The sequence below is a fragment of the Mandrillus leucophaeus genome, unplaced genomic scaffold (assembly GCF_000951045.1).
Source record: "Mandrillus leucophaeus isolate KB7577 unplaced genomic scaffold, Mleu.le_1.0 Scaffold35, whole genome shotgun sequence".
In the NCBI taxonomy this organism is placed as follows: Eukaryota; Metazoa; Chordata; class Mammalia; order Primates; family Cercopithecidae; genus Mandrillus; species Mandrillus leucophaeus.
In genome coordinates this window covers 357,115-382,558 of record NW_012103698.1, presented here as the reverse complement: position 1 = coordinate 382,558, position 25,444 = coordinate 357,115, and the positions used below count along the sequence as shown (strand labels likewise).

At 46.1% G+C, this 25,444-nt stretch overlaps 1 protein-coding gene and 1 pseudogene across 2 annotated transcripts in view; both read right to left on the bottom strand.

The window, feature by feature from the left end:
• Nucleotides 1–23,679, bottom strand: part of TGM5 (transglutaminase 5) — a 34,416-nt gene extending 10,737 nt beyond the window's left edge. Inside the window, exons 1-6 of one of the 2 annotated variants that reach the window (XM_011989220.1) lie at nt 23,668–23,679; nt 16,309–16,488; nt 15,957–16,202; nt 13,164–13,282; nt 10,103–10,231; nt 9,367–9,544 (exon numbers count right to left, since the gene is read on the bottom strand). In XM_011989220.1, coding sequence (XP_011844610.1) covers nt 9,367–9,544; nt 10,103–10,231; nt 13,164–13,282; nt 15,957–16,202; nt 16,309–16,488; nt 23,668–23,677 — 862 coding nt within the window. In that variant the 5' untranslated portion in view covers nt 23,678–23,679. The remainder of the gene's footprint in view (nt 1–9,366; nt 9,545–10,102; nt 10,232–13,163; nt 13,283–15,956; nt 16,203–16,308; nt 16,489–23,667) is intronic. The other variant, XM_011989221.1, reaches the window with a different exon arrangement.
• A 1,051-nt stretch (nt 23,680–24,730) lies between these two features.
• On the bottom strand, nt 24,731–25,212 carry LOC105546128 (annotated as a pseudogene).
• Nucleotides 25,213–25,444: the final 232 nt, after the last annotated feature.

Here is a 25,444-nt window from a genome sequence, read left to right as displayed (position 1 = left end):
AATCTTTTGCCTGTTCTGGTGATTTCTGAGTTCAACACACCACTATCCTAATGGCCATGTGATGCTTTGGGTACCAAGCTCAACTGTCCATAGAGCATAAGCTTTGAGTGGTGATGGATTTGCACTGATCCAGTCTCACCCTTTGCTCATCATGGCTTGTGAGAGGACTTGGATGGGGAGCAGATTGTCACAGTAGAACAGAATGAAGTTCCAGAGGGGCAAGAATGGTTTCTTACATAGGGGGTGAAGCGAAGGCATCAGCTTCAAGGCACTCAGATCTGTGCAGCAGAAGCCGTGCACACACATGTTTCCAGGGGCCTTGCTCCCTCTGTCCTTCTGGTTCTGTCCTCCTACAAAGAGCTCATCCCGACCATGGCTTTCTCTCCCACTTGTGTGCCCAGGACTCTTGAATTTGAATCTTGAGCCTGTCTGGAGACCTTGCTGTCACTGAACACATCCCTCACTGAACTTACTGTCTTCCAGCCTTTCTAGTCAAGGACATCATCATCATAGGTACCAGACATGGTTCCAAGCACGGTGCAGGGATTATCTCCCTTAGTTCTCTTCATGCCCATATGATTATCCCAACTTTAAAGATGAGACACCTGGAGCTTAGAGACGTAAGGTCACATGGCAGAAAGAGAAAAGCCAGGGCAGGACATAAACCCACGTTTCTCTGATCTCAAAGCCTCTCATGCTTTTAACTGCAGGCCACAACACTGCAACTCCACTGGACATCCCAGCCACACCTCAGTCTCAATGCACCTTCCTCTGTGAAGTTTTCACCAATGACTCCACACCACACTCATCCCTTCTCGTGCCCTCACATAACCCTGATCGCCTGTGTCACACATTTCAGCACTGGATTTGGTTGTCTGTAATTTAATGTGTCTGTCTTATCTTGTCTGCCAAATTACACATCCCCCTAGAGTTGAGCTCATATAAGACTTTTCTTGCATTTCTACATTCCTAGTACAAGGCTGGGCATAGGGTAGGTGCTCATTATATTCCTGTTAAAGTAAGGCACCTTTAACCTGTTCCTGCAGACTCTCAGTCCTGATGACTCACAGCTTGACGTGAGATTTAGGTGACCTGTCACTGATGATTTTGAGGGCTCTGAGTCCCTGAGTCCCTCGTAAAAGAGAAACCCACATGGGGAATCTGTGCTTATGGACATGCATACACTACATGCACATGCACTGATGCAGTGACAAGTGGGCAAAGGTGAATGAGATCTCAGAGTTGGGAAGGGGCCACAGAGTTATCAAGGTATATCACTCTGCATTCTCAGCATCAGCAATTACATTTCTTCATTCAGCCATTTAGTAGTCATTCAGTGATAAGTGATGAGACCAGGTAGTCAATTAGATGAAGAGGATACAAAAATGAAAGACATTCCTGCCTTCAGGGAAGATAACTCCACTTGACTGGTAGTGGACCATGTCCTAATGGTGTATTAAAATGATGAGGATGGGGCCAGGCACAGTGGCTTAGGCTGGTAATCCCAGCACTTGGAGAGGCCAAAGAGGGAGGATCGCTTGAGCCCAGGAGTTCGAGACCAGCCTGGGCAACGTAGTGAGACCTCACCTCTATAAAAATAAAAAAAATAGCTGGGTATGATGGCGCTGTGGTCCCAGCTACTCAGGAGGCTGAGGCAGGAGGATTGCTTGAGCTCAGGAAGTTGAGGCTGCAGTGAGCCATAATGGCGCCACTGCACTGCAGCCTGGGTGCTCCAGCCCGGGTGACAGAGTAAGATCCTGTCTAAAATAAAATAAAATATCTAGTATGTTTCAGGACTGGCTGTAAAGTTCTTTTTGCTCCCATGTGGAAATGTGGCCCTAATTTTACAAGAAAAATTCAGTGGAAAGTTAGAGTTCAGTTTATTGAAATGCATTCAGTTAGCTTTACTGCCACAATCCCAAGGCTTTTATTGAGAAATGTGGCCAAAACTTCAGCTCATAGAGCCCAAGTAATTGAGTGTAAATGTGATGACTTTTATCACCTTTTAGTTTCTCCCTGAATGCATTAAGCTTCCAAATGATAAATATATCACTTTCTGCTCTTTATCCCATGCCTTTAATCATTCCTTATAACCAAGATGATCATATTGCTTTGGTCTTTCAGATTTGCCATCACTAGATCATATTTGAACTGTTCTCTCTCTCACCTGTAATGGGAAGGAAATGAAATCTTATTTGTTTCCTTAACAGTACCTTAAGTATGCAAAGGTATACCATCTGTTTTCCACGATAATCTCCGGTCTTCTAGCCTGCACTAAGACAAGGCCCTACCAAAATTATTTTTTGATAAGGGGTTGGGGGCAATTAAGAACTAAACCCTAGTCATCAAAGTGCAATAACCTGTTACTCAAGAAGTACAAATGAGCACTGTTTACAGAGAAATAGGACATGGAAACAAGGATATCAACCTTGAAGGAGCAAAGCGCAGCATGTAGGACCTGGGTCATGTATTAGCTGAAAATGGCAGCGCAGAAGGCGGCAGTGGGCAGTTACCATGGAGCTGGGAGACCTGCTCTGTGGCTCTGTGGCACATTTGTAAGGGTTATCTGGGTGTGTGTGGCGGGGGGAGGGTCTTAAATGGCAAAAAAGTCCCCTTCACAGTGAGCAGTACAATCACTCCCTCCATCCTCACACAAGTCAGTCTCCTGGACCAGTAGAGAAAAGACAAAAATGTCAGCTGCTTATGCGGGGATGGACAATCAGAAGACTGCTTTAAAAGGCCTCTAGTCCAAATGTTTAATATGAATATTTTGTATCTAACTTCCAGTTGCAAAATACAAAGAACAGAGGCATAAGAAGACCAACAACACAGTGAAGCCCTCAGGTAAGTCTGAAAGGTAGAGTTGTGCAGGACAACTGCCTCAGTGTCTTCAACCAAGTCACATATTGAATTAAAGGATCTCTTTGATATTAAAGGAGACACAGAGGGCATTGCAACCAGGTGCGATGTTTGGTTCCTCATTAGATCCTGGTTTGGTCAAACTGACTGTACAGACACAAACTGTAGCCTTGCCCCCACCACTTCATGCTGACAAAGACTGAACCATCTCAGCCAGGCATCAAGGTCAATGTCAACCGTGATAAGTCGTATCGACGGCAGGTACCCCTGATATTATGTGAACAGGAAGCACTACTTTTGTTGTCTTCCTTCCCAAAATACACACTTCTAGTATGATCATGAGAACAATAACAGACAAATCGCAATTGAAGGACTTTCCAGAGCAGCGTCCAGGCCACCACACAGGCACAGGAAGCCCAAAAAGAACTCAGCAGTCTTATCGAGTTAACGAGATGAGATCACAATTGAGGGAAGCTTAGAGGGCTGAAATTTGCAGGGTGGAGTGTATGCAGGGGAGAGAGCTGAACAGAGAGAGTATTCCAGAGATCTGCAGAGGGGTCTTTCAAGTCTTTGGCTGAGTGGTGATCTGTGCAAGCATGGGGATGAAATTCCAGGAGACCAGATAAAGCAATAGAGCGGAGAGGCCTCATAATACATTGGGCATTTGATAAGAGTCTTCAGAAGAGGCATGACTTAGTAGTGGGGCTAAATTAAGCTTAGGGTAAAGACCGCTCTGGAGCCATTAAGACAAAGCTTAAAAGCAAACCTCAAGGAGTTCGAGACCAGCCTGGTCAACATGGCGAAACTCTGCCTCAACTAAAAGTGCAAAAATTAGCTAGGCATGGTGATGGGCATCTGTAGTCCCAGCTACTCAGGAGGCTGAGGCAGGAGAATAGCTTGAACCCGGGAGTCGGAGTTTGCAGTGAGCCGAGAGTGCGCCACTCCACTCCAGCCTGGGCGACAACAGAGATACCCTGTCTCAAAAACAAAAAACAAAAAACCTTCAAAGGCTCAAATTAATCTGCAAGGAATTTATTATTGCTGTACCACACAAAGTCCTTTAAAACAAAATTCAGTTCTTAACAGCATAACACAATAAAAAATGGGCAAGCATGCAAAGAAACAGGAAAATATGACCCATAGCCTGTAAAAAAAATCAATCAATAGAACCAGATTCAGAAATGCCAGAGATCATGAAATTAGCACAAAGCGATGAATCATTCATACTCCAAACCTCAGCATCATGTAATATACCCACATAACAAACCTGCACAGGTACCCCCTGAATCTAAAATAAAAGTTGAAATTATTTTTTAAAAAGCTGATCTCAAAAAAAAGGAGACAAGGACCTCAAAGAGCTATTTTATATATTATAAATATGCTCAAAGTGCTCGAGAGGAGTTATAGAAAAACAAGAACATAATGAGGAGAGAAACGGGAGGTAAAAAAAAGACTCAGTAGAACTTCTAAGGATAAAAAATACACACTGGCCTTAAAAAAATAAATAAAAATAAAACTATATACATATGTATATAAAAGACAAATACAATACATGAAACCAGCACCATACTGAATAAAACACTGCACAAAGATAATAATATGTTTTTTTGTGAAAACACATCCAACTACAGTGCTACACATTAAACACATGAAAATGTTTCCCTATCATGCAGAGAGGCGAATAGAAGTGGGCTATGACATACAAGGGGGAAATTAATTAATTAATTTTAATAAGAAGAGCCTTTTACAAAGAGGGGCCTGAGCAGACCAATTATGGTAAGTGCCATGAAATGAGGAATATAGTTAACTCTAAACGTTCCAAGGAAGAAAGGAAATAAAAGGGGAAAAAAGTGGGAGAGAGGGGAACTGAAGTTTCAGAGATAGCTAGAAACAACTTATTTATTTATTTTTATTTTTGAGACAGAGTCTGGCTCTGTTGCCCAGGCTAGAGTGCAGTGGTGTGATCTTGGCTCACTGCAAGCTCCGCTTCCCAAATTCACGTCATTCTCCTGCCTCAGCCTCCCGAGTAGCTGGGACTACAGGCGCCCGCCACCTCGCCTGGCTAATTTTTGTATTTTTAGTAGAGACAGGGTTTTACCATGTTAGCCAGGATGGTCTCAATCTCCTGACCTCGTGATCTGCCCGCCTCGGCCTCCCAGAGGGCTGGGATTACAGGTGTGAGCCACCGTGCCCGGCCGAAACAACTTTTGAATAAGACCCAGTCAAACCCCTGGAGCCCAAGAGGCAGAGATTAAAACAGTACCAGACTAATTATAATAGCTAACATTTAGATAAAACTATGTGCCAGACATCTTTCTATCTACTCTCCATGTATTAGTCAACAACCTTACGAGGGAACATTCCATGCTATCTTATGTCAATGGAAATCAATGGAAAATAAGGCAGGTTTGTGTTTAGTCCAGGACATTGCACAAAAGAGATTGAACTGGGATCTAAGAAAAGGCTGCGGTAAAATAATGCACCAGGGCCTTGGCTGCGGTTCCTTCTTTAAGACGTAAGGGTAAAAACAATAAGAACAAGAGTTACTGTGTTGAAATGAAGATGAGATACTTTATAAAGGCCCCTACATAACTGAGTTAGAAAAATCTTAGATAATATCTAGCTCAGGGGTTTTCAAAAGAGCGTTAAGCAGAAGGCCTTGTATGCAAGCCCATCATAAGTGAGGATTTGATGTATCAAAGACATGCAAGTTGGGTTGCTTTAGTTTAAGGGGAGGACCCAGTCGCAGTCCCAACCAGGCAGCCTCCCATCTCCCACACCCTTTCCCACCTCCCCTTCCCCTTACAGCCCCTGGGACCTTGGACCCTATTTTACAGAAGAGGGATGGTGCTGTACATCTGCTTATAGTCACACATTAGTACCTCCCAACCCTCAGCCCAAGTCATTGCTCTCCCCTACCCCACTTCCAACCCCACGCAGTTATGGGCGAGAATAGACCAGGCATATTCCCAGGATGCCTGGCTTCTTCTCAAACAACTTTCTTGAGATATAATTCGCATGCCGTAAAATTCACTCTTGTAAAGTGTACAGTTCAGTGGTTTGTAATATAGTCACAGGTTGTGCAACAATCTCTACTGTCTAACTCCAAAACATTTTCACCTCAGAAGGAAACCTCATTACAGTAGCAGTCACTCCCAACTATCCCCTCCTCCCAGCCCTAAGCAACCACACTCTACTTTCTATCTCTATGAATTTGCCTGCTCTGGACATTTCATATGTATGAAATTATACACTAGGTGGCTTTTTCACACCTGGTTTTTGGGGAGTTTTCAGGCAACAGAACATCACTGTTCCCTCTGTTCTCTTGCTATCATGCAAGGCATCCAGGCTACTTCCCAGACCTCAGCCAAGGGCTGAGGGTTCCAACCTTGTCAGAGAGTGAACCGCCAGAAAGGGAAGAGCCTGAGAGCCTAGAGCTCTAGGGTGCCTGGCCCTGGGCACAGGAAGGGTAGGCCAGGGAGTTCTCTAAAATTCTCAAGTAACAGGCAACTAAATGGATGCCAAGGACACAGCACATCGCCAAAAATTATAACCTCATCTTTGATGCATACAAAGCCTCCTTTTGTGGTTTTTCTATGGGAAGTTGAAGTCAATGTGTCAACACGTAGAAAGGCCACCCGGGGAGGCAGGGCCGTAGAGGGGAGATGCACATCTGAGTCAGACCAGAGTCCCCAGGTCACTTTAAGCCTGCTTCCTCATCTGTGAAACGGCTATAATGATATCGACTTTGCAGGTGGTGGTCAGGATTAGTAAAAGCAGAAGTGCCCAGTGTGTTCCTGCGGGACTTAGTGCTGGATTAATGGCAGCTGCTAGCAATGCTCATGAGGTGGTAAGGCCTGATGGTTAGCACATGGCTTGAAGAGCCAGCCAGACTCGGGTATGAGACCGGCTCCGCCACTCAATCTCCTCTTCTGAAAAATGGAGATGGTAGGTCCCATCTCATAAGGTCATTTAGGTGATCAGACAAGATGACCCTAACTGATGCTTCCTGAGCACTCACTATAGCCAGGCACTATTCTAAGCACTCTCCAGTATGAAGTCACTCAATCCCTTCAATAATCCTATGAGGTAGGTACCATTACTTTCCCCACCGTACATCTGAGGAAACTGAGGCACAAGTTAAATGACTTGACCAAGGTTACTCAGCCGATTAATGGTAGTGCTGGTATGCAACCTCATGCATCTTGCCTCCAGAGTCCACATGCTTCTCTGCTACCCTAGGCCATCAGGGTTTTAGCACAGTGTCTGCTGACACAAAGGAAGTCCCTAGTAAACATTAGTTACTGTGGCTATGAAATAATAACATATATATTTTCAAAAAACATGCTTTGGGAACTGTTTGAGGTTAAGGAGTTTGACTAAATCTTTAACTTTAACTTTAGTTGAAGACAGAAGCTGGGTCTTACCCATCTTGTATCCAAGAGCTCTTGGAACACAGTGAGTCCCTGGTGTAGAATAAGGACTCAATAAGTATTGCTGGATGAAGGAATGAGTTTTTCAAACTGCTGTATTTATTCATATATAACACGGTAACCCTTTTGGGGAAGGTTGGTGCTGATTGAGCTACAGGGGACCGGGCCACGTTTGACCTACTTTGACCAATCCTTTGTTTTCCAGGCCACTAAAGGGCCATGATTCTCACAAACATGTTAATTGGTCTACTGTCATTGCATAATCTCCATTCACTGGCTCCACTTCTCTCATCAAGCAGTTCCAGACAACCACACCCGACCAAACCTGGCTCACTCCTTCTACACACACATACCTGGCCCATTAGATGCTAGGCTTTTCCACACACTGGAAGGTTCCCTCTCTATCTTATACAAGATCTAGTCTCTACCTGTCAGTCTTGTGCCTGCTTCCTGAAGGACTCAGACCTCTCACTTCACCAAAATCTTCATAACTTGGAGTTTCAAAGCTGTGGAATTCCTTGTTTCTTACACCTGGGCACTCAACTCATCCAACTCAACTCAATCAACTCAAGAGCTGGCTCTGCAGCTGCAGAGGAGTAAGCTTGGGACTTACTGATCATTCTCATCAACTGTGCAAAGTCACTCTCTCTCAGTGGCAACGCCTCCTCGTGCCCTTGGACAGATGCCTGGGGCTCTCTGAGCTTCCTTCAGGGAAGTTGCATTCTTCCAGCAGCCCAGAGATGAGCCCAGTACATACAAGCACACGAAATGCACTAAACCTTGTCACACACGAAATTCCGCCCAGAAGGCCTGAGCCCCCAATAAACACCAAGTTATGGGCAGATCTGGCACTCCTGGATTCCCCTAAAGAGTCCTGTGAGCGAAAACCTTGCTTGGCCTCTCTCCCCAGCTTAACACAACAAATAACCTTCTGATTGCCACCCTAATCAGGATGCGCAAGCCAAGAGGCCCAGAGCTGGCCTGGGTGTGGGACAGGGCAAGGGTGAGGACCCGGAGCAAGCACTTGGCCCTGGGTGAGGCAGAAGGCCTCCTCCTTTCACCTCCAGTGTGTGACTCATTTCCAATATCACCCCCCTCATGATTTCCTCCTTATCTCCTCCTCTTGTCACCCACAAACCAACTTCCATTTGCCGTCTTTTCCCCATATGTATTTTTCAGTTTTTCCTCTGCTAATGTAGTATCCATTCTTTATCTGAAACGCTGACCTCACATTTTCTCCCTTCCCCTAACCCTCTGGCCGGAGTAGGGCTATCAGGCCCTCAACAACTCCAAATTCAAGGTCATTGCTTGGGCTGCCATCTTGCTCTGGCCCCATGGCCCACACCACAGCCCTGACTCACGTTTCCCTTCCATGTACACGTCTTCATTGAGCCCATTCTCTGTGCTCAGAAAGGACACTAATCAGTTTGTAGTTTCCTAATTATTTAGCTTCTCATCTCATTTCTGTCTTGAACCTAGACCGTTCCCAGCCAGGCTCTTAGGAATATGCTGGTAGGTTGCCTAAGCTCAGAAGAAGCAAGGGTGTCAGGCATCCTGGGACATGTGACTGTCACTTCAGAACCATAGTCTGACATAAGCCCAGACATGTGCAGTCTGAGGTCCGTGATAAGACATTTTATTTTTTATTTTGTTTATTTATTTTTTGAGAGGGAGTTTCACTGTTGTCACCCAGGCTGGAGTGCAGTGGCATGATCTTAGCTCATTGCAACCTCCACCCCCTGGGTTCAAGCGATTCTCCTGCCTCAGCCTCCCGAGTAGCTGGGATTACAGGTGACTGCCACCATGCCCTGCTAATTTTTGTATTTTTAGTAGAGCTGGGGTTTCACTATCTTGACCAGGCTGGTCTTGAAATCCAGACCTTGGGATCCACCTGCCTCAGGCTCCCAAAGTGCTGGGATTACAGGTGTGAGCCACCATGCCTGGCCGACACATTTCAGAGGGGAAAATGTCCCTTGGTGTGAACCGTGTGGGACTGGGATGGGAATGGTTCAGAAGGCTCATACATGAGCTGCTATACCTCTGACCTTTTCATGGGGTCCTTTCTACCTCCTACCTGTGCACATGACGGCAGCAAAGACCCAGCACTGCCCATAGCGCACAGGCTGGCAGCCTGTGGCATACCACTGCTTCAGGATGGCCACGCTGCCCGTCCACTCCGCAGGGTTGGCGCCATCTGTGTAATTCTCACTCCAGTTTCCATTGAGCACTCCATTGTCATCATTGCTGTTGATCTGAAGAGAAGCCATATAGTGAAGTGTTAGAAGCATCCATTTCCTCAACACGTCATGTGTAGGCTGCCTTGGAAGAGCCATGGGCCTGAGAAACAGAGGAGACACTTTAACAGCATTTTGCTGCGGACTTACAGACTTGCTGGGGAGAACTGAGGATGGGTGTTGACTCTTCTGACTTTTGCTCCACTGTGAATTAGTTTATTATTTTGTTCCTATTTACCCCTTACCCGTGTCCTCCCATCCCCTGCAAAGCTGGAGCCTACCTGTGAGACCTTTAAAAAACACTTCAGAAAAGAGGAAATTTAGAAACAACAAGACCGTTTCACAAACCAGAACTACACTCACCCTTTCTCAAAACAGGTAATTTGGAATTCATAGAGGTGAGGACTTACACCCAGCTATTTCAGAGCTCGGTTGAGAAAAGTTGTCACCCACATTCTGGCGTCAGTCTCATCCAAGATGGTTTTGCCAGAGGGTCCCTCTTTCACCCACTGCAGGGGACAACTGTGAGTGGGCAGGGCTCCCGCTGCCCCTCCCCGGGCACGCCAGGGACCTCACCATGGCACACACCACTCTGCTGACGTAGACGGGGCTTCCCCGCAGGGCACAGTCTGTGGCTGGGTCAGTCTGGAAGTGCAGGCTCTTGTCCAGCAGCTTCAGGCAGATGTCTATGATTTTCTCTTCAAACTTCAGGGGGAGAGGCCAAGAGGGAAGGCACCCATGCTTGTCACATGGGAATATGTAAAAAGTAATGACTTCCCCCCTCAACCCCAGTGGAATATAAACTCACTTGGAAGGTAACTGTGTCAAACAGAACAGCCATGAATCTCCTCCCATTCAGGTGTGGGGTTTCAAAGCTCTAGGGTCACAATTCAGCTGGCGTGTATGCCCTGCACACCAAATCCCTCCTCTCCACTCCAGATGACTGTTGCTACTCCTGGGTTTTTCTGGGGTTTTCCCCAGTAAGTCTGACCGATTGAAAAGGCTCCTTCACTCCTCTCAATCCCCACACTCCTAGAGCCCCAGGGGGCATTCTTACCAAATCCACATTGCCCCTGTTTCCACACTCACCTGCTGACCCAGCTTAGCATTGGCAGCTGCTGCTGAAGTGAGGGTGCCAACCTGCCATGGCACCCGTGATTCACTAGGGCTCTAGGCTGACTAATTACATGTGAGTTAGGGAATTTCCCACTCAAGGTAGGCTGGCTCCTCCTGGTCCTTCAGACTTGGTGTGAATGCCACTCTGTTTGAGGCCTTCCCTGAGCCTGAGCCTGCTTTAGCTCCACAGCCCTGGGTATGTCCCCTCTCCTCATGAGACTCGGCTATGTGATATAGTCAAGTCTGTCTTTTCCTGCCTGAGTCTCGGCACTGTTCCAGTCCAGTTCCCTTCACAGCTCTGGACCTTGGGCCTGGCACGGTGCGCAGCACATTACAGGAACTCTGTACCTCCTTGTAGAACGCGTGTAAAAGAATGCATTCACTCCCGTGCAACACTGGGCAACACGCAGAATTAGGAGGCTTCTCTGATCAATCTTCCCCAGAGGATAGTCTGATCAGCTCACTTTTCTGTTTTACAATTTTCAAAGGCCCCCTACAGCTTAGAGAATCAAAGCTCTGACCTCCTTCAGTAGGCCCATAAGTTCCTCCCAGACCTGGCCCCAACCTACCTCTCCAGCCTCAGGTCTCAATAATCGCCGTCCCCACCCCCTCCATCCCCACCATTATTTCTTCAGCAACACCAAATTCCTGCACTGGGCCGAACCGTTTCCCACCCTCATGTCTTTGCTCATGCCTTCCCTCTGTCTGGGATGTTTTTCCCACCATCCTTCACTTGGCTAACTCAGTTCAAACATCTCCTCTCCCAGGAAGAGTCCATGATACTCCCATGCCCAACCAAGAGCTCTTCCCTTGGCTCTCAAAACACTGTGCCCCATCTCTCAGTCTTTATATATTCCACTGTGTGAAAAGCGACCTGTTTATGTGTCTGAGTCCCCGTTACACTGTAAGATCAGGGACAATGTTGTATTCATTTTCATATATCTAGCACTTAGCACCCTGCCTGACACTGAGCAGGCAACCAATATACACTTAATGAAGAAGAAAGACAGAAATAGGCCGGGTGCGATGGCACACACCTGTAATCCCAACACTTTGGGAGGCCGAGACGGGCGGATCACTTGAGCCCGGGAGTTTGAGACCAGCCTGGGCAATATAGTGAGACCTCGTCTCTGCAAAACCTAAAAATATTAGCCAGGCGTAGTGGGGCATGCCTTTAGTCCCAGCTACTTAGGAGGCTGAGGTAGGAGAATCACTTGAGTCCAGGAGGTCAAGGCTGCAACGAGCTATGATGTCGCCACTGCCCTCCAGCCTGGGTGACAGAGCAAGATGATGTCTCAAAAACAAAAACAAGACAACAACAAAAAAAGAAAGACAGCAACAGAGGGACCCAGGGCTGAGAGAGCAGCAACCCCTCACTTCTGTTTCTCACAGAGGGCAGCCAACTCCTGTCCAGGTCTCTCCATGATGCCCAATCTGCCCATGTTGAGTGAGGACCGGGGGTGTGAGTTGGGGCCAGTTGGGACCGCTATCTCTCGTCTTGGCTATAGCCAACCCTGGGCCCAGGCTGGGGCTGGAAGGACACATGTGTTGGAGTTCTATTTGGGCAGGTCCAGGGGAGAAATTCATATCAAGCTGAGACAAGGCTCCATGAGGATCCCCAGGGTTTCCCAGCTGACAGCCTTCCGAGTGGCCGAGAGCTGATCCCTCCCTCCCACAGTGCTCTTGGCGTGGGGCTCAGCCTCGAGAGCTCTCTTCCTTGCCTGGCGCTGGACTTCCTGAAGCCCCTGCTGCAGGCTGAATTTGAAAAGAGAGGCAGGCTTTTAGAAAGGCTGAAGGTGCAGAGCATTGCAATTAATATGATGTTATTTTTACATATAAAGTAGCATTTTAGAATGTGTGTAGAAAACAAAATGTAGAGGAACATACACCAAGCTGGTGACGGTGCTTGGGATGACCTTCATGTATCCATTTTTGTAATGTCTCTTTGCAAAGCTTTTTAAACAATCATGTATTAACTTTCATAATTAAAAAGATATCTCATCAAAAAGACACATAAATAGAGAGACAATAGCCACGGGGAGGGAGATGCATTGCTGCTCATCAGTCCTGCTTCTGGCTGAAACATTCAAGGGCAAGTTGTCCTTGGTGTGACAGAATTGATGCTAGGGTCAGTCACCAGGGGTTGTGAGGATGAAGTGAGAGAGTGGAAAATGGGACCCCAAAGGAAAAACAGTTTAATGAACCCAAATGCCATCATCACTGACGTGGTGCTTATCATGCCCTCCGTCCTCACTCTCATGCTCAGTAGAATTCCTGGGTAAGGGGCCTTTAACTGCCCTTTCCCTTAGCTCCTGTTGTCCAAATCAGACATGATCAGCAAAGGACAGACCCTCCCACTCCCTGTGGCTGCTCCTTGGGCAACCTGGGCTCACAACACACATCTTCCTCGTGCCATTTAGTGAGCGTTGGTCAGCAGTTCTAGGTGAACCTCACGTGCGCCTTGCTCCCTCTCCCCACAAGCTCAGGGCCGGGATGGGCCATAAGCAGGGCTGAGACTCACCTGTCCGTAGTTCCAGGGACACGGGCGGATCCAGTTCTTGCTGCCTTGGTAGATGAAGCCATAATCATTCACGACATACTCCTGCCTCTGGGGCTCACTGTCCAAGTAGACAGCATCCTCTAGGAACCAGAGTGGGAGGGCACGAAGCAGAAAAGTCACCTTTCCCTTCCTGCCCCATTCTCATCCCCATAGTCCCAGAGGAAACAGCTCTGGAGCAAGCGCCCCTGGCGACACCAAGAGGGGCACGAGGCGGTGGGTCTTAGGGAGTCCACGCTCCCAACACCACCAACAGGTTCAATATGAACACGAGGTGGAATAACAAAAATTCACCTTTGGTGGAATTTCTTGGTTTACAAAGCACATTTACATCCTATCCCCATTTTAAGGTTGAGGAAACAGGCTCAGAGTGATTAAGTAAATTGCCCAAATCACACATCAGTACAGAGCTGGAAATTGAACACAGCCCGCTGGTTCCATATTCTGTGCTCTTTCTGCTACACTAATCTTGGTTGGAAGAGAGCAAACCAGACCTTAAGGGTTGGCCTTGACCTCGTTATTCTTTTTGTAGGTATTTAACCTGGGCAAAGCATTTCATATGTGCACAAAGATTTAGACACTAAGCTGTTTGTCTGAGTGCCGTTTGTGATACTGCGAAGCTGGAAACCACCCACGCCCTATTCTTGGGGAATAGTTAGTTAGCTTCGGTACAGCTCCACCGCGGAATTCCATACTGTAGAGACGTAAGGCAGCAAAATCGTGTACATGGACGTGGAAATCTGTATGTGATACATGAAGTCTCTACAGACTATGAACCATGTTTACAGCACGAATGTATATATATACACATACATACACATGCTGCCCATATGAACAGAGGGTTTTGAAGCCGATTCAAAACTATCTTAATATTAGGTTGGTGCAAAAGTAATTGCGATTTTTGCCATTGAAAGTAATGGGGCCTATCTGAGGGTGGAGGGTGGGAGGAAGGTAAGGATTGAAAAACTACCTGTTAGGTAATATGCTGATTACCTGGGTAACAAAATAATGCGTACATCAAACCAAACCTCTGTGATGTGCAGTTTACCTACATAACAAACCTGTACATGTACCCCTGAACCTAAAATAAATGTTTAAAATTATCTTTTTAAAGTTAAGAACAAACAAAAGGCCATGGGCACAGACGTCCTCCTCACAGGGTTCTGGAACTGTCTGGAAGTTCTGCCTGACCCTGAGGGAAAGGTGCCCTCCTCAGAGGCAGCCTCAGACACAGCCTGATAGGAGGCTGGTGCAGGAGGCCTCGTTGCTGAGATGTATTTTACTGAGGGTTTGGGCCAGTGTGGCGAGAAGCTGCAGGTTTATGGTTGAGACCACACAGCCCCCTCCTCTCAGCCAGGGCCAGCAGTGGCTTGAGCTACAGGGTGAGGTTTCCCAGCCAATACCCTCCCGTCCTGCAGCACCAGAGGGCACTTCAGCCCCCGCCAACCCTAGGCCCAGTGTTGGGTCTCCCCAGGGCCTGGGTGTGGCACAAGCTCAAGAGAGAAGGCCCCACCATTAACGCTTTTCTCCCCACTGCTCAGAAGGGCCTCAGAGAGAGAGAGAGAGAGAGAGACAGAGAGAGAGACAGAGACAGGGAAAACAGTTGACTGGCCCTCCTGGATCCCATGGCAGGGTCTCTCCACCTGGCTGACGGGTGAGCATTCTGAGCCATTCAGGGACAGGGAAGTGGGAAGTGGTTAGAGGCGTTAGAACCCAGCCAGGGCTCTGGGTCCTGATGTGACCCAGGAGGCCTCCTTGGGATAAGGCTGGGGGAGAAGGTAGAAAGAGAGGGAAGATGGGAAGGGGATCGTCCCCAAAGTCAGAAGCCAGACTTGCAAGTCTGGCCTCTGCTCAAAGGCACAGCAGATCCATTCTCTACCCCTGATCCCTTCTGCCCACATCGTGTCCTTGTGTCTGCCTATGTATCTAGCCCTGTCCCCAACTAGATTTAGAGGTCAGGGCTTGAGAGACAGGTAGTTTGAGAGATTCACTGTGACTTTGTTTACAGAAGAAGAAGAAGAAAAAAACAAAAACTGGAAACAGCCAAAATGCCCATAGAGGACTAGTTAAAAATATCTAGTGCATTCAAACAGTGGAATAATTGTAGCTGTTAAGAAGAATGCTCCGATAGGAAAATGTGCCCAAAGTTGAATTGTTAAATTAAAAAAAAAAGAAGCTGGAGAATGGTATGTATTACATAATCTCACTTACCCTGTGTGTTGTAGAATCACACACACACAGAGGCGTACGTATTCGATTAAGCATAGAACACTTTTGTAAAACTACAAGAGAATGTTAAAGGTGAATGGAATCTGGAAGAATAGAACTGCTGTTGAATGGAACTTAGAGACTGGGAGGCTTTACTTTTTACTTTATACTTTTCTTTCTTTTCTTTAAACCCTTTCCTTCATTCCATAAATACTTAATGCAGTACATTCATTACTTTTATAACGAGGAAAAAAACTCTAGTTAACTTAAAAATATATGATGAAGGTAGATGTTATTCATGATCAAACTTAATTGTAACAGTTTTTCTGTTTAAGCAAAGATGATTTGGTTTATAACTTGAAAATTCTAAATAAGTAAATGAATAGCAAGGTTCCGCCCTAATTGATGGTGGTTGGGGCCGATGCTGAGTGCAGGGAATTTGGGAGGCTCTGGGTGGCCCGGGAGCCGGGTCTAGAAATCCTTGAGCCTGTCTCTCTGGCAGCACTGACAGAAGAGAAAGGAGGGCCCCGCATGGGCACCCTGCCTTACCCGGGCACCAGGGATTGAAGAGCAGGATGAACTCCCCGAGCTGGTAGGCCGTCACAGACCCCTGGAAGGAGTCGATGTGGATTTTCAAGAGGTACCGACCCACGGCCGCCGTGGGAGGAGCGCACAAGCTCACTTCTGTGGAGGTGGCCCCATTGGTCTCCAGCCAGGCGATCCAGGGACTGGGGCTGTGATGGCGTGCCAGGCTGAACACAGCCCGAGTACCCAAGGCCAGGTCTGGCAGTGGTCCTAGGAGGGAAGTAGAGCTGAGGCCCTCTATGGCGACCTCCAAACCCCCGAAAATCCCCTCCCAGACACACACAGTTAGCCCCTGCGAGCCAGCTGGGGTTCTTACCAGTCTCAACCACGAAGATGATGTTGTCCAGGCCTGGCTGGAAGCCCCGGTTCCTGAAGTACAGGGTGAGGTTGAAGGCCTGGCCCCGGCGAACAAGGAGGTGGTCAACAGCGATCTCTTCCGTGTGGTGCCGCACGTTATTTCTGGAGCTCTGGAGGTCTGTGAGGGCCACTTCTAGCCCTGCAATGGGGCAGCCAGGGTTAGACAAAAGAGTGGGGTTGTGGAGCCAATCCTACCTACCACTTACTAGTTCTGCAAACTTGAGAAAGTAACTTAGCCTGAGTCTCAGTTTCCACATCAGTAAAATAGAGTCCGTAAGATCAGCCTGCCAGGATGAGGATGAGGATTTAATGAGGTTCCAGGCACGCACGTTTCTCTTTCTTCCTTCCTCTCCTCTCTCTCTGACCCTCTATCTTCTCCCTTACACACGCCGGAGGGGCGTGGTTTTCTGCTTCTGTCCAAGTCCTTCTGTAGACCTGGCCAAGTCTGATTGCTCCCTTCAGCCTCACATGGCTTCAGATTCACCCCAGCATCTACTTTCTTGGACTCAAATTAACAGTCTCACTTACCCCTGTACTAGCCTCCAGGTCTGGGGAGCTACTCCTTGGTTTAGCTGCCCTGGGGTTAACTTTCCTTGGACTAGCTGCTCTTCTTCTTTTTTTTTTTTTTCTTTTTTGAGACGGAGTCTCACACCGTCGCCCAGGCTGGAGTGCAGTGGTGCGATCTCAGCTCACTGCAAGCTCCGCCTCCCGGGTTCACGCCATTCTCCTCCTGCCTCAGCCTCCTGAGTAGCTGGGACTACAGGCACTCGCCACCACACCCGGCTAAATTTTTTGTATTTTTAGTAGAGACGGGGTTTCACCATGTTAGCCAGGATGGTCTCGATCTCCTGACCTCGTGATCCGCCTGCCTCGGCCTCCAAAAGTGCTGGGATTGCAGGCGTGAGCCATGGTGCCCGGCCGCTAGCTGCTCTTCTTTTAGCCATCTGCTGGCTCTCTTTTTTTTTTTTTTTTGAGACGGAGTCTCACTCTGTCGCCCAGGCTGGAGTGCAGTGGCGCAATCTTGGCTCACTGCAAGCTTCACCTCCCGGGTTCACGCCATTCTCCTGCCTCAGCAGGAGTCCCCGAGTAGCTGGGACTACAGGCGCCCGCCACCTCGCCCGGCTAGCTTTTTTGTATTTTTTTAGTAGAGACGGGGTTTCACCGTGTTAGCCAGGATGGTCTCGATCTCCTGACCTCGTGAACAGCCCATCTCAGCCTCCCAAAGTGCTGAGATTACAGGCTTGAGCCACCATCGATCTGCTGGCTCTCTGACCACCACAGGCCGTGTGCTCAGTGCCCTGGGAGCTTGGATGCTGATGACAGTCAAAGAAAGTTCCATTCCTAACCTTCTGGAGACTCTGCTAAAACACAGACTGACCTCACTAGTCTCTGCCAGAAGGGTCTGTTTTTGATTTTTCCATGTTTGACCATGGTTCTGCCACAGTCCCAGTCACCTGGTGGGCTCACAGCCTTTAAATCACCATTGGCTCACCCATCTCCTTCTCAGCCTATGCCCATTCACATGTCACTAACTCTCTTCATGCCTGCCATTAAAATATCTCTGGTGTCTATCCATCCCTTTCCACATTCACATAATTCCAATGTCTTCTCATACCTAGTGACCGTAATAGCGTCCATGAGGTCTCCTGCCTCCTGTCTCTCTCCCCATCTCCCATCTCTTAATGCATTATCAGATCACCTTTCCTCAAGACAATTTAATCATGCCATTCTTTTGCTTTACAAGTTCTGAGATCTCCTACAGTCTATCATATAAAAGGCTCATTCCTTAACTTGACACGACTTTTCATACTTGGCCTTAGCTTATTCTTGCATTCTCACTTCTCATCATTCCCAGCATTGGCCCTCTCCTCTAGCCAATCTATCCCCAAGCAAATCCCTGTCTTTGTATTTGCTGTTATAGCCCCAACTCAGAATGGCCCCTTACTCTCTAACCAAATTCCAACTCTCCTCCAACACCCACCTGCTCTATGAAGCCTGCCTCAATTGGCCAACCCTTCTTTCCATCACCTACTGAGCTATACACTTAACTGAATCACTCATTTGCTTAATTGACAAGTTAATTTACATGCCAGGCTCATGTGTTCATTTATATAAACATGTAAGGATTAGGATGAGCTGTTCAGATGTTTTCCTTTTCTTTTTTTTTTTTTTTGAGACAGAGTCTCACTCTGCCGACCAAGCTGGAGTACTGTGGCATGATGTCGGCTGACTGCAAGCTCCGCCTCCCAGGTTCACACCATCTCCTGCCTCAGCCTCCCAAGTAGCTGGGACTACAGGCGCCCACCACCACACTTGGATAATTTTTTGTATTTTTTAGTAGAGACAGGGTTTCACCGTGTTAGCCAGGATGGTCTCGATCTACTGACCTTGTGATCCGCCTGCCTCGCCCTCCCAAAGTGCTGGGATTATAGGCATGAGTCACCACACCTGGCCCCAGATGTTTTTCTTAGCTACTTTTTTATGTGTCTGTCTTTTGCCTCTAGATATAAGCCAATAAGTACAGAGACTTAGCTGCTTTGTCTTGGTTGTATTTAGACTTTTTAAAAGTGAGCCAATGCTTTCAACAGAATCCAACATTCTTTCATGATAAAAATACTCAACAAACTAGAAGGGGACTTCCAGCTAGGCGCAGTGGCTCACGCCTGTAATTCCAGGACTTTGGGAGGCTGAGGCGGGTGGATCACAAGGTCAGGAGTTCAAGACCAGCCTGGCTAAGATGGTGAAACCCCATCTCTACTAAAAATACAACAATTAGCTGGGAGTGGTGGTGGGTCCCTGTAATTCCAGCTACTCGGGAGGCTGAAGCAGAGAATTGCTTAAACCCGGGAGGTGGAGGTTACAGTGAGCCAAGATCGCACCACTGCACTCCAAAGCCCACAGCCAATACCATACTTAATAGTAAAAGACTGGATGCTTTCTTGCTAAGATAAGGAACAAGACAAGAATGTCTGCTGTTGTCACATCTATTTAACATTCTACTAGAGGTTCTAGCTAGGGCTATTAGGCAAAAAGGAAAAAAAAAAAAGAAAGAAAGAAAAGGAAAAGAAATCAAAGACAAACAGATTGGAAAGAAGTAAAATTGTTTCTATTTACATGTGACATAATCTTGTATATAGAAAATCCTAAGGAACCCGCCAAAAAAAATAGAATTAATAAATGAATTCAGCAAGGTTGTAGGACACAATATCAATATACAAAAACCGATTGTATTTTTATACATTTGCAAAGAGTAACCTGAAAATAAAATTAAGAAAACAATTCCGTTTATAACAGCATCAAAAAGAATGACTTAGTAAATTTAACAAAAGAAGGGCAAAACCTATACCACAAAACATCATTGAAAGAAATTAAAGAAGATCTAAATAAATAAAAAGACATTCCATCTTCATGGATTGGAAGGCAATATCATTAAAATAACAAGTTTTTCTACAGATTCAACACAACCCCTAACAAAATCCCAACAGCAATTTTGTAGAAATTGACAAGTGGATCCTAAAATTCATATGGAAATACAAGGGATCCATACCAGCCAGACAATACTGAAAAGTGAAAACAAAATTAGAGGAGTGGCATTTCTTGATCAAGGCAATGTGGTAGTGGCATAAGGATAGACATATAGATCAGTGGAATAGAACTGAGAGTCTAGCAAGAAACTCACATTTACAGGCAATTGATCTTTGACAAGGGTGCCAAGACAATTCAATGGGGGAAAGAATGCTCTTTTCAAAAAGTGGTGCTGGGACAAGTGGATATCCACATGCAAAAGAATGAAGTTGGATGCATAACTCACACCATTTATTAAAAATTAACTCACAATGGATCAAAGGCCTAAACATAAAAGCTAAAGCTATGAAACTCCTAGAAGAAAACATAGATGTAAGTCTTCGTGATCTTAGACTAGGCAACAGTTTCTCAGATATGACAGCAGAAGTACAAGCAGTGAGAGAAAAACCAAATGAAGTGGACCTCATCAAAATAATAATTGTTTGTCTTCGAGAACATTGTCAAGAAAGTGAAAAGAACACCCACAGAATGTTAGGAAATATTTGTAAATCATATATCTGGTAAGGGACTTATATCCAGAATACTTTAAAAAAAATTCATATAACTCTACAATAAAAGACAACTCAAATTTAAAATGGGCAACGGACCTAAACACACATTTCTCCAAAGGAGATACGCAAAACGCTAATAAGTACATGAAAAGATGCTCAACATCATTAGTCCTAGGGAAATACAAATGAGATACCATCTTGCCTCCACTAGGATGACTATAATAACAAGTGTTAGTGGAGATGCAGAGAAAGTGGAATCCTCATACATTGCTGATGGGGTTGTAAAACGGTGCAGCACTTTGGAAAACAGTCTGGAAGTTCCTCAAGACATTCAACAAGAGTTACCATATGACCTAACAATTCCATCCCCAGGTATATACCCAAGACAAATGAAAACACGTTCACATAATACCTGAATAATGATAGCAGTATTATTCATAATAGCCAAAAAGTAGAAACAACTCAATTGTCCATCAACTGAAGAACAGATAAACAAAATGATATGTCATACAAAGGAATGTCATCTGGCTGTAAAAAAAGAATGCTTAACATACCAAATATGGATGAACCTTGAAAATACTGTGCTAAGTGAAAGAAGTCAGTCAGACATAAAAAGACACATATTATATGATTATATTTATATGAAATGTCCAGAATAGGCAAATTCATAGAGACAGAAAGTAGATTAGGGTTTGCTAGGGGCTAAAGAGAGGTGGAATGGGATGTGACTGCCAAAGTGTATGGGATTTCTTTTTGAGGTAACGGAATGTTCTGGAACTAGATAGTGTCGACGCTTGCAAAACTTTGTGAGTATATGAAAAACCACTGAATTGTGGACTTTATAAAGGTGAACTTGATGGTATATGAATTATATCTCAATAAAGTTGTTATAAACAAATATGAACCAAATTGTACCAAAATACCCTAATAAGTATTAAACTTTGTCTTAAATCTCTTTGAGTGCTTTTGATTACTTTAACACACATCTTTTTCATAAACTAGTTTTTCATTATAAAGAAATTAAGCATAATGGTCAGCATATTGTAGGTACTCAGATTTGCGAGGTTGAATAGAATTCTCTATCTTTTGCAAAATCAGCCTGTACTTATTTCAGATTTCAGATTTAATCAACATCTTATTGAGGGCCTATCTACTATGTGCCAGGCACTGTGCCAGGTATGCTAGGACAGTTATCTCATTTAATCTTCATCGCATCCTTGGAGGGACAAAATGTCATGTCATCCACACTTGGAGATGAGAAGACTAAGGTTCAGGTGGGTTAAATATCTTGCCTACGGTTAAACCAGATTCCTGAGCCCAGTCCAGTGCTCTTCCCATCACCCAACAGCTGTTGCCCACTGTTGACTTTCACTCATGATCAAAAAAATGTCCACACCCACTGCCAGCTAAGAAAGCACTTGGCTTTTACCTAATAGTGGAAAAAGAAGCTCACCCCTTTTGGAGACCAATTGATTAGACAGCACTAACTGGCTGCAGTTCAGGTTGGGCACATGACTCAGGCTACTCAGCAGGCATGGCAGCATCTGCCTGGCAGCAAGTGCTGGGGCAGAATTCCATCCTCTAGAGACATCCTGGGCCATGTTAATCCCTGCCTAAGACAGGGATGACTCTTCAGCCCAGGTGCCATCTATTCAAATAGGAGGTTCATTGGCTACTGGGCATATTTGTTTTCCTTGAGGTGAGAAGAGAATTGGGTGAAATGATCAGGAAATAAACAGAGATTGTAGAAAAACTTTTTAAAGTAAGTGATCTTCGTAGTTATCCTAGAAAGACACTCCTACATGAGCACACAGAGGCATGGATAAGGATGTTCCTTGCAATATTGCTCATGTAACTGGAAAATTGAAAGCAACCTAAATGCCCATCAATAGGGGACTGGATTAGAAATTACTTGCACTGATACTATGGGAAAAGTTGAGGTAGATCTATAGGTACTGACTGGTATGGACGGAGCTCCCAGACATACTGTGTAGTGAAATAAATCAGGTTGCAAAAATATACATACAACATGATGATACCATGGATATACCAAAAAAGACCACACATGCTAATCCTATGTATTACATTGAGTAAATATATGTCTGAATGTAAATGTGCAGACAAAAGACAGGTAACAGTGTTCACTCTGGAGATGAGGTTGCCATTGGGGATGGCAGGCAGAGGACTATAGTCTATAGTCTATAGATAGACTATATCTATAATTATTGATTTATTTTACTCCAACTATGTATTCCCATCTTTGTTGTGCAATTAAAAGTTATGAAAATTTTAAAACAAAAATTTAAACACAAGAAGTAATAAATATGGGGCCAGGTGCAGTGGCTCACGCCTGTAATCCCAGCACTTTGGGAGGCCGAGGCAGGAGGATCACAAGGTCAGGAGTTTGAGACCAGCCTGACAAACATGATGAAACCCCGTCTCTACTAAAAATGCAAAAATTAGCTGGGCGGGGTGACGCGCGCCTGTAATCCCAGCTACTCAGGAGGCTGAGGCAGGAGAATCGCTTGAACCCGGGAGGCGGAGGTTGCAGTGAGCTGAGATCACGCTACTGCACTCTAGCCTGGACGACAGAGTGAGACTCCGTCTCAAAAAAAAAAAAGTAATAAATAAAGGTAAGGCTGTTACAGTTGTAGAGGAAGTTGAAAGCTTATTCCTCTGAATGATTTCAACTGACGATTTAATCTTCATAGCAGCTCTTTCCAGAGAGAAGGGGATGATATAGCGAGAAGGCTGGCGATGGGAAGATTAGCTAAGATAAGAAATAGACCCTTGGAAATGGAGGAGAAAGAGAAGATATGAAGATTCAGAGAACTTAAGAGCTGGAAGACAATTTCAAGATTGTCTGATCCAATCTCTCCTTTTTCAGGCAAGGGGGTTGGAAACTAGAGGCAAAGTGACCGTCCGATGTCAAAGGGTCAGCTAGTAGCTGAGAAGGACAGAAACCCTGACCCCCTCATCCCTGGTCCTGCCCTGTCCCACCTGGCTATGGAGGCAGGCATGTTAGCATGCAGCTGTGTGACTGTGTTTACCTGTCAACCTCTACGCTGGTGGTTCTCAAGCCACCGATGAATACTGAGGTTTCTGCGGTTCTTGCTTTTCCTGACTCAGTTCTGTATTTACTTCTTTATTTCTCTGAATACACCCTCCACCCCTTGACTTCCTACAGTCTCTCTCTGTCCTCTTTATCCCTGAACTCCAGTGGCCACAGGGGCTTTCCCTACCTTGGGCCATGGTGGCTGCCTCCGGTTCCTGGGATGCTCCCCACAGAACAGCTGGGCGGTCTGGAGCTTCAGCAAACTGGTGCCAGAGTGTCTGCTTCCCCTTCCATTGGAAGACTCCAGGAGAACCGAAGGCGGGGCTGGACTGCTGCACTGCCACCTGATTACCAAGCAGATCACAACTGGTTTGCTCACTTGCCCTCGCGTTTTTCTTGGCGGTGTTGCTGGATTGAGTGGAGGTGTGGAAGCTGGTGAACTGTCACAGCCTTGTGCCATGTAGGCCTTTGATAGCTCTTGAGCAATAGGGCATTCCCAGGCAGGTGCTGTGCTGTGGTGGAGAAGTCAGGAGGGAGAAGCGAGCTGATGGGACTGCCAGAAGGATGCAGGGGGTTGCTGGAAGTAGCATCAGGGTCCCAAGACTCTGCTCACACCGTAAAGCACCTCACTGAGCTGAGAACCCTGCTAGGTAACCAAGGCCTTTCTCTTATCCTGAAAAGTCACTTCCTGAACATTAAATGCAAACAGAACCACTCTGTCTGGATCTCCTTTAATATGATTTCACTGTACTTAGCTTCGGCAGTAGCATTGTCTTGCGTGAGACCTGGCAGGTCCAGGACAAATCACAAACAAAAGCAAATAATCACAAATAAAATAGAGGAAGAAAAATTGGGAAAATTTGTGGAGGAGGTTTGGAAATAGGTGAGAGGGCGGGAATGCAGGCGAGCAAGGGCCTTGATCCTAGGAAGAAAGGCACAAGCCCTTTCGTAGGGAGAAAAGCACAGGTGGAAGGAGAGAGAGGACAGGAGAGGGAAGGGCTCTGCCTGTGGAGTGGGTGGGACCCCCGTGCCCACCCTGTCTTTCTGTGCCCTGGGCACTTCTCCCCACATCCCCTGCTTTGTGGGTCCTTCTCTCTTGGGAACCTCATTCACCAGCATTGTCCTCCCTTCTGTATTTTCAATTCTCTCTGTCTCCACTCAGCTTTTTTAAAAAAAATTATATAATTATTTTTATTTTTAATGTCCAGAATGTGTAATATAAGGGCCAGAGCTTCTTCCTGGACTTAATTTTATAAATTCTTGATTGGTTGGTGAGACCAATAGGGATACTTTTTCTTGTCTAATTTGGTGTCTGGGAAAGCTTCATTCAAGTCCTTAGTGGACTGATCAAATGGAATTAAGTTCCTCATCTTCTCCAGCTGTTTCTCATACTCTCCAATCCTGCCTTTGAGAGAGACACCCACTCAGCACAAGTTTTCCCATCTTCTTTTTCTTCAGCATCCACCTGGGCAGTATATTTATCCTCTGGTACAGGAAACTTCAGGGCATTAAACTTCTTCTCAAAGTCATCCACCAAGCCTGCTTTGGCCACATTGGCCTTATAGTAAGCCCAGTCAATGGCTGGTGGATTCTCAGGTAAAGTAGCCAGCCTGGAGGTGAAGGTCTCATTCCAGGATTTCAGGGAATTTGCAGTGGCCTTTTGGTTTCGGGGTATCGTCTCTGCAAAAGCTACCCAGTCAATGGTTTTTAGAGCAAGTTTTCACCCAGCCATCCTGGTATCCTTCACCAACCCTGGCAGCCCATGGTCCACACTCCACTCACCTCTTATAGCTTACAGGGTATATGTGCACAAATGCAGTTCACTATTTTAACACAGCACATCCACCTTCAACTCTCATCCCCAGTTCCCCAGCAGCCCCTGCCCTTTCTCTCAACTCCACTTCTTGGCCAAGCTCCTTGCCCACTGCTTTGCCTCCCACCACCCCTCACCCACTGCGGGCTGC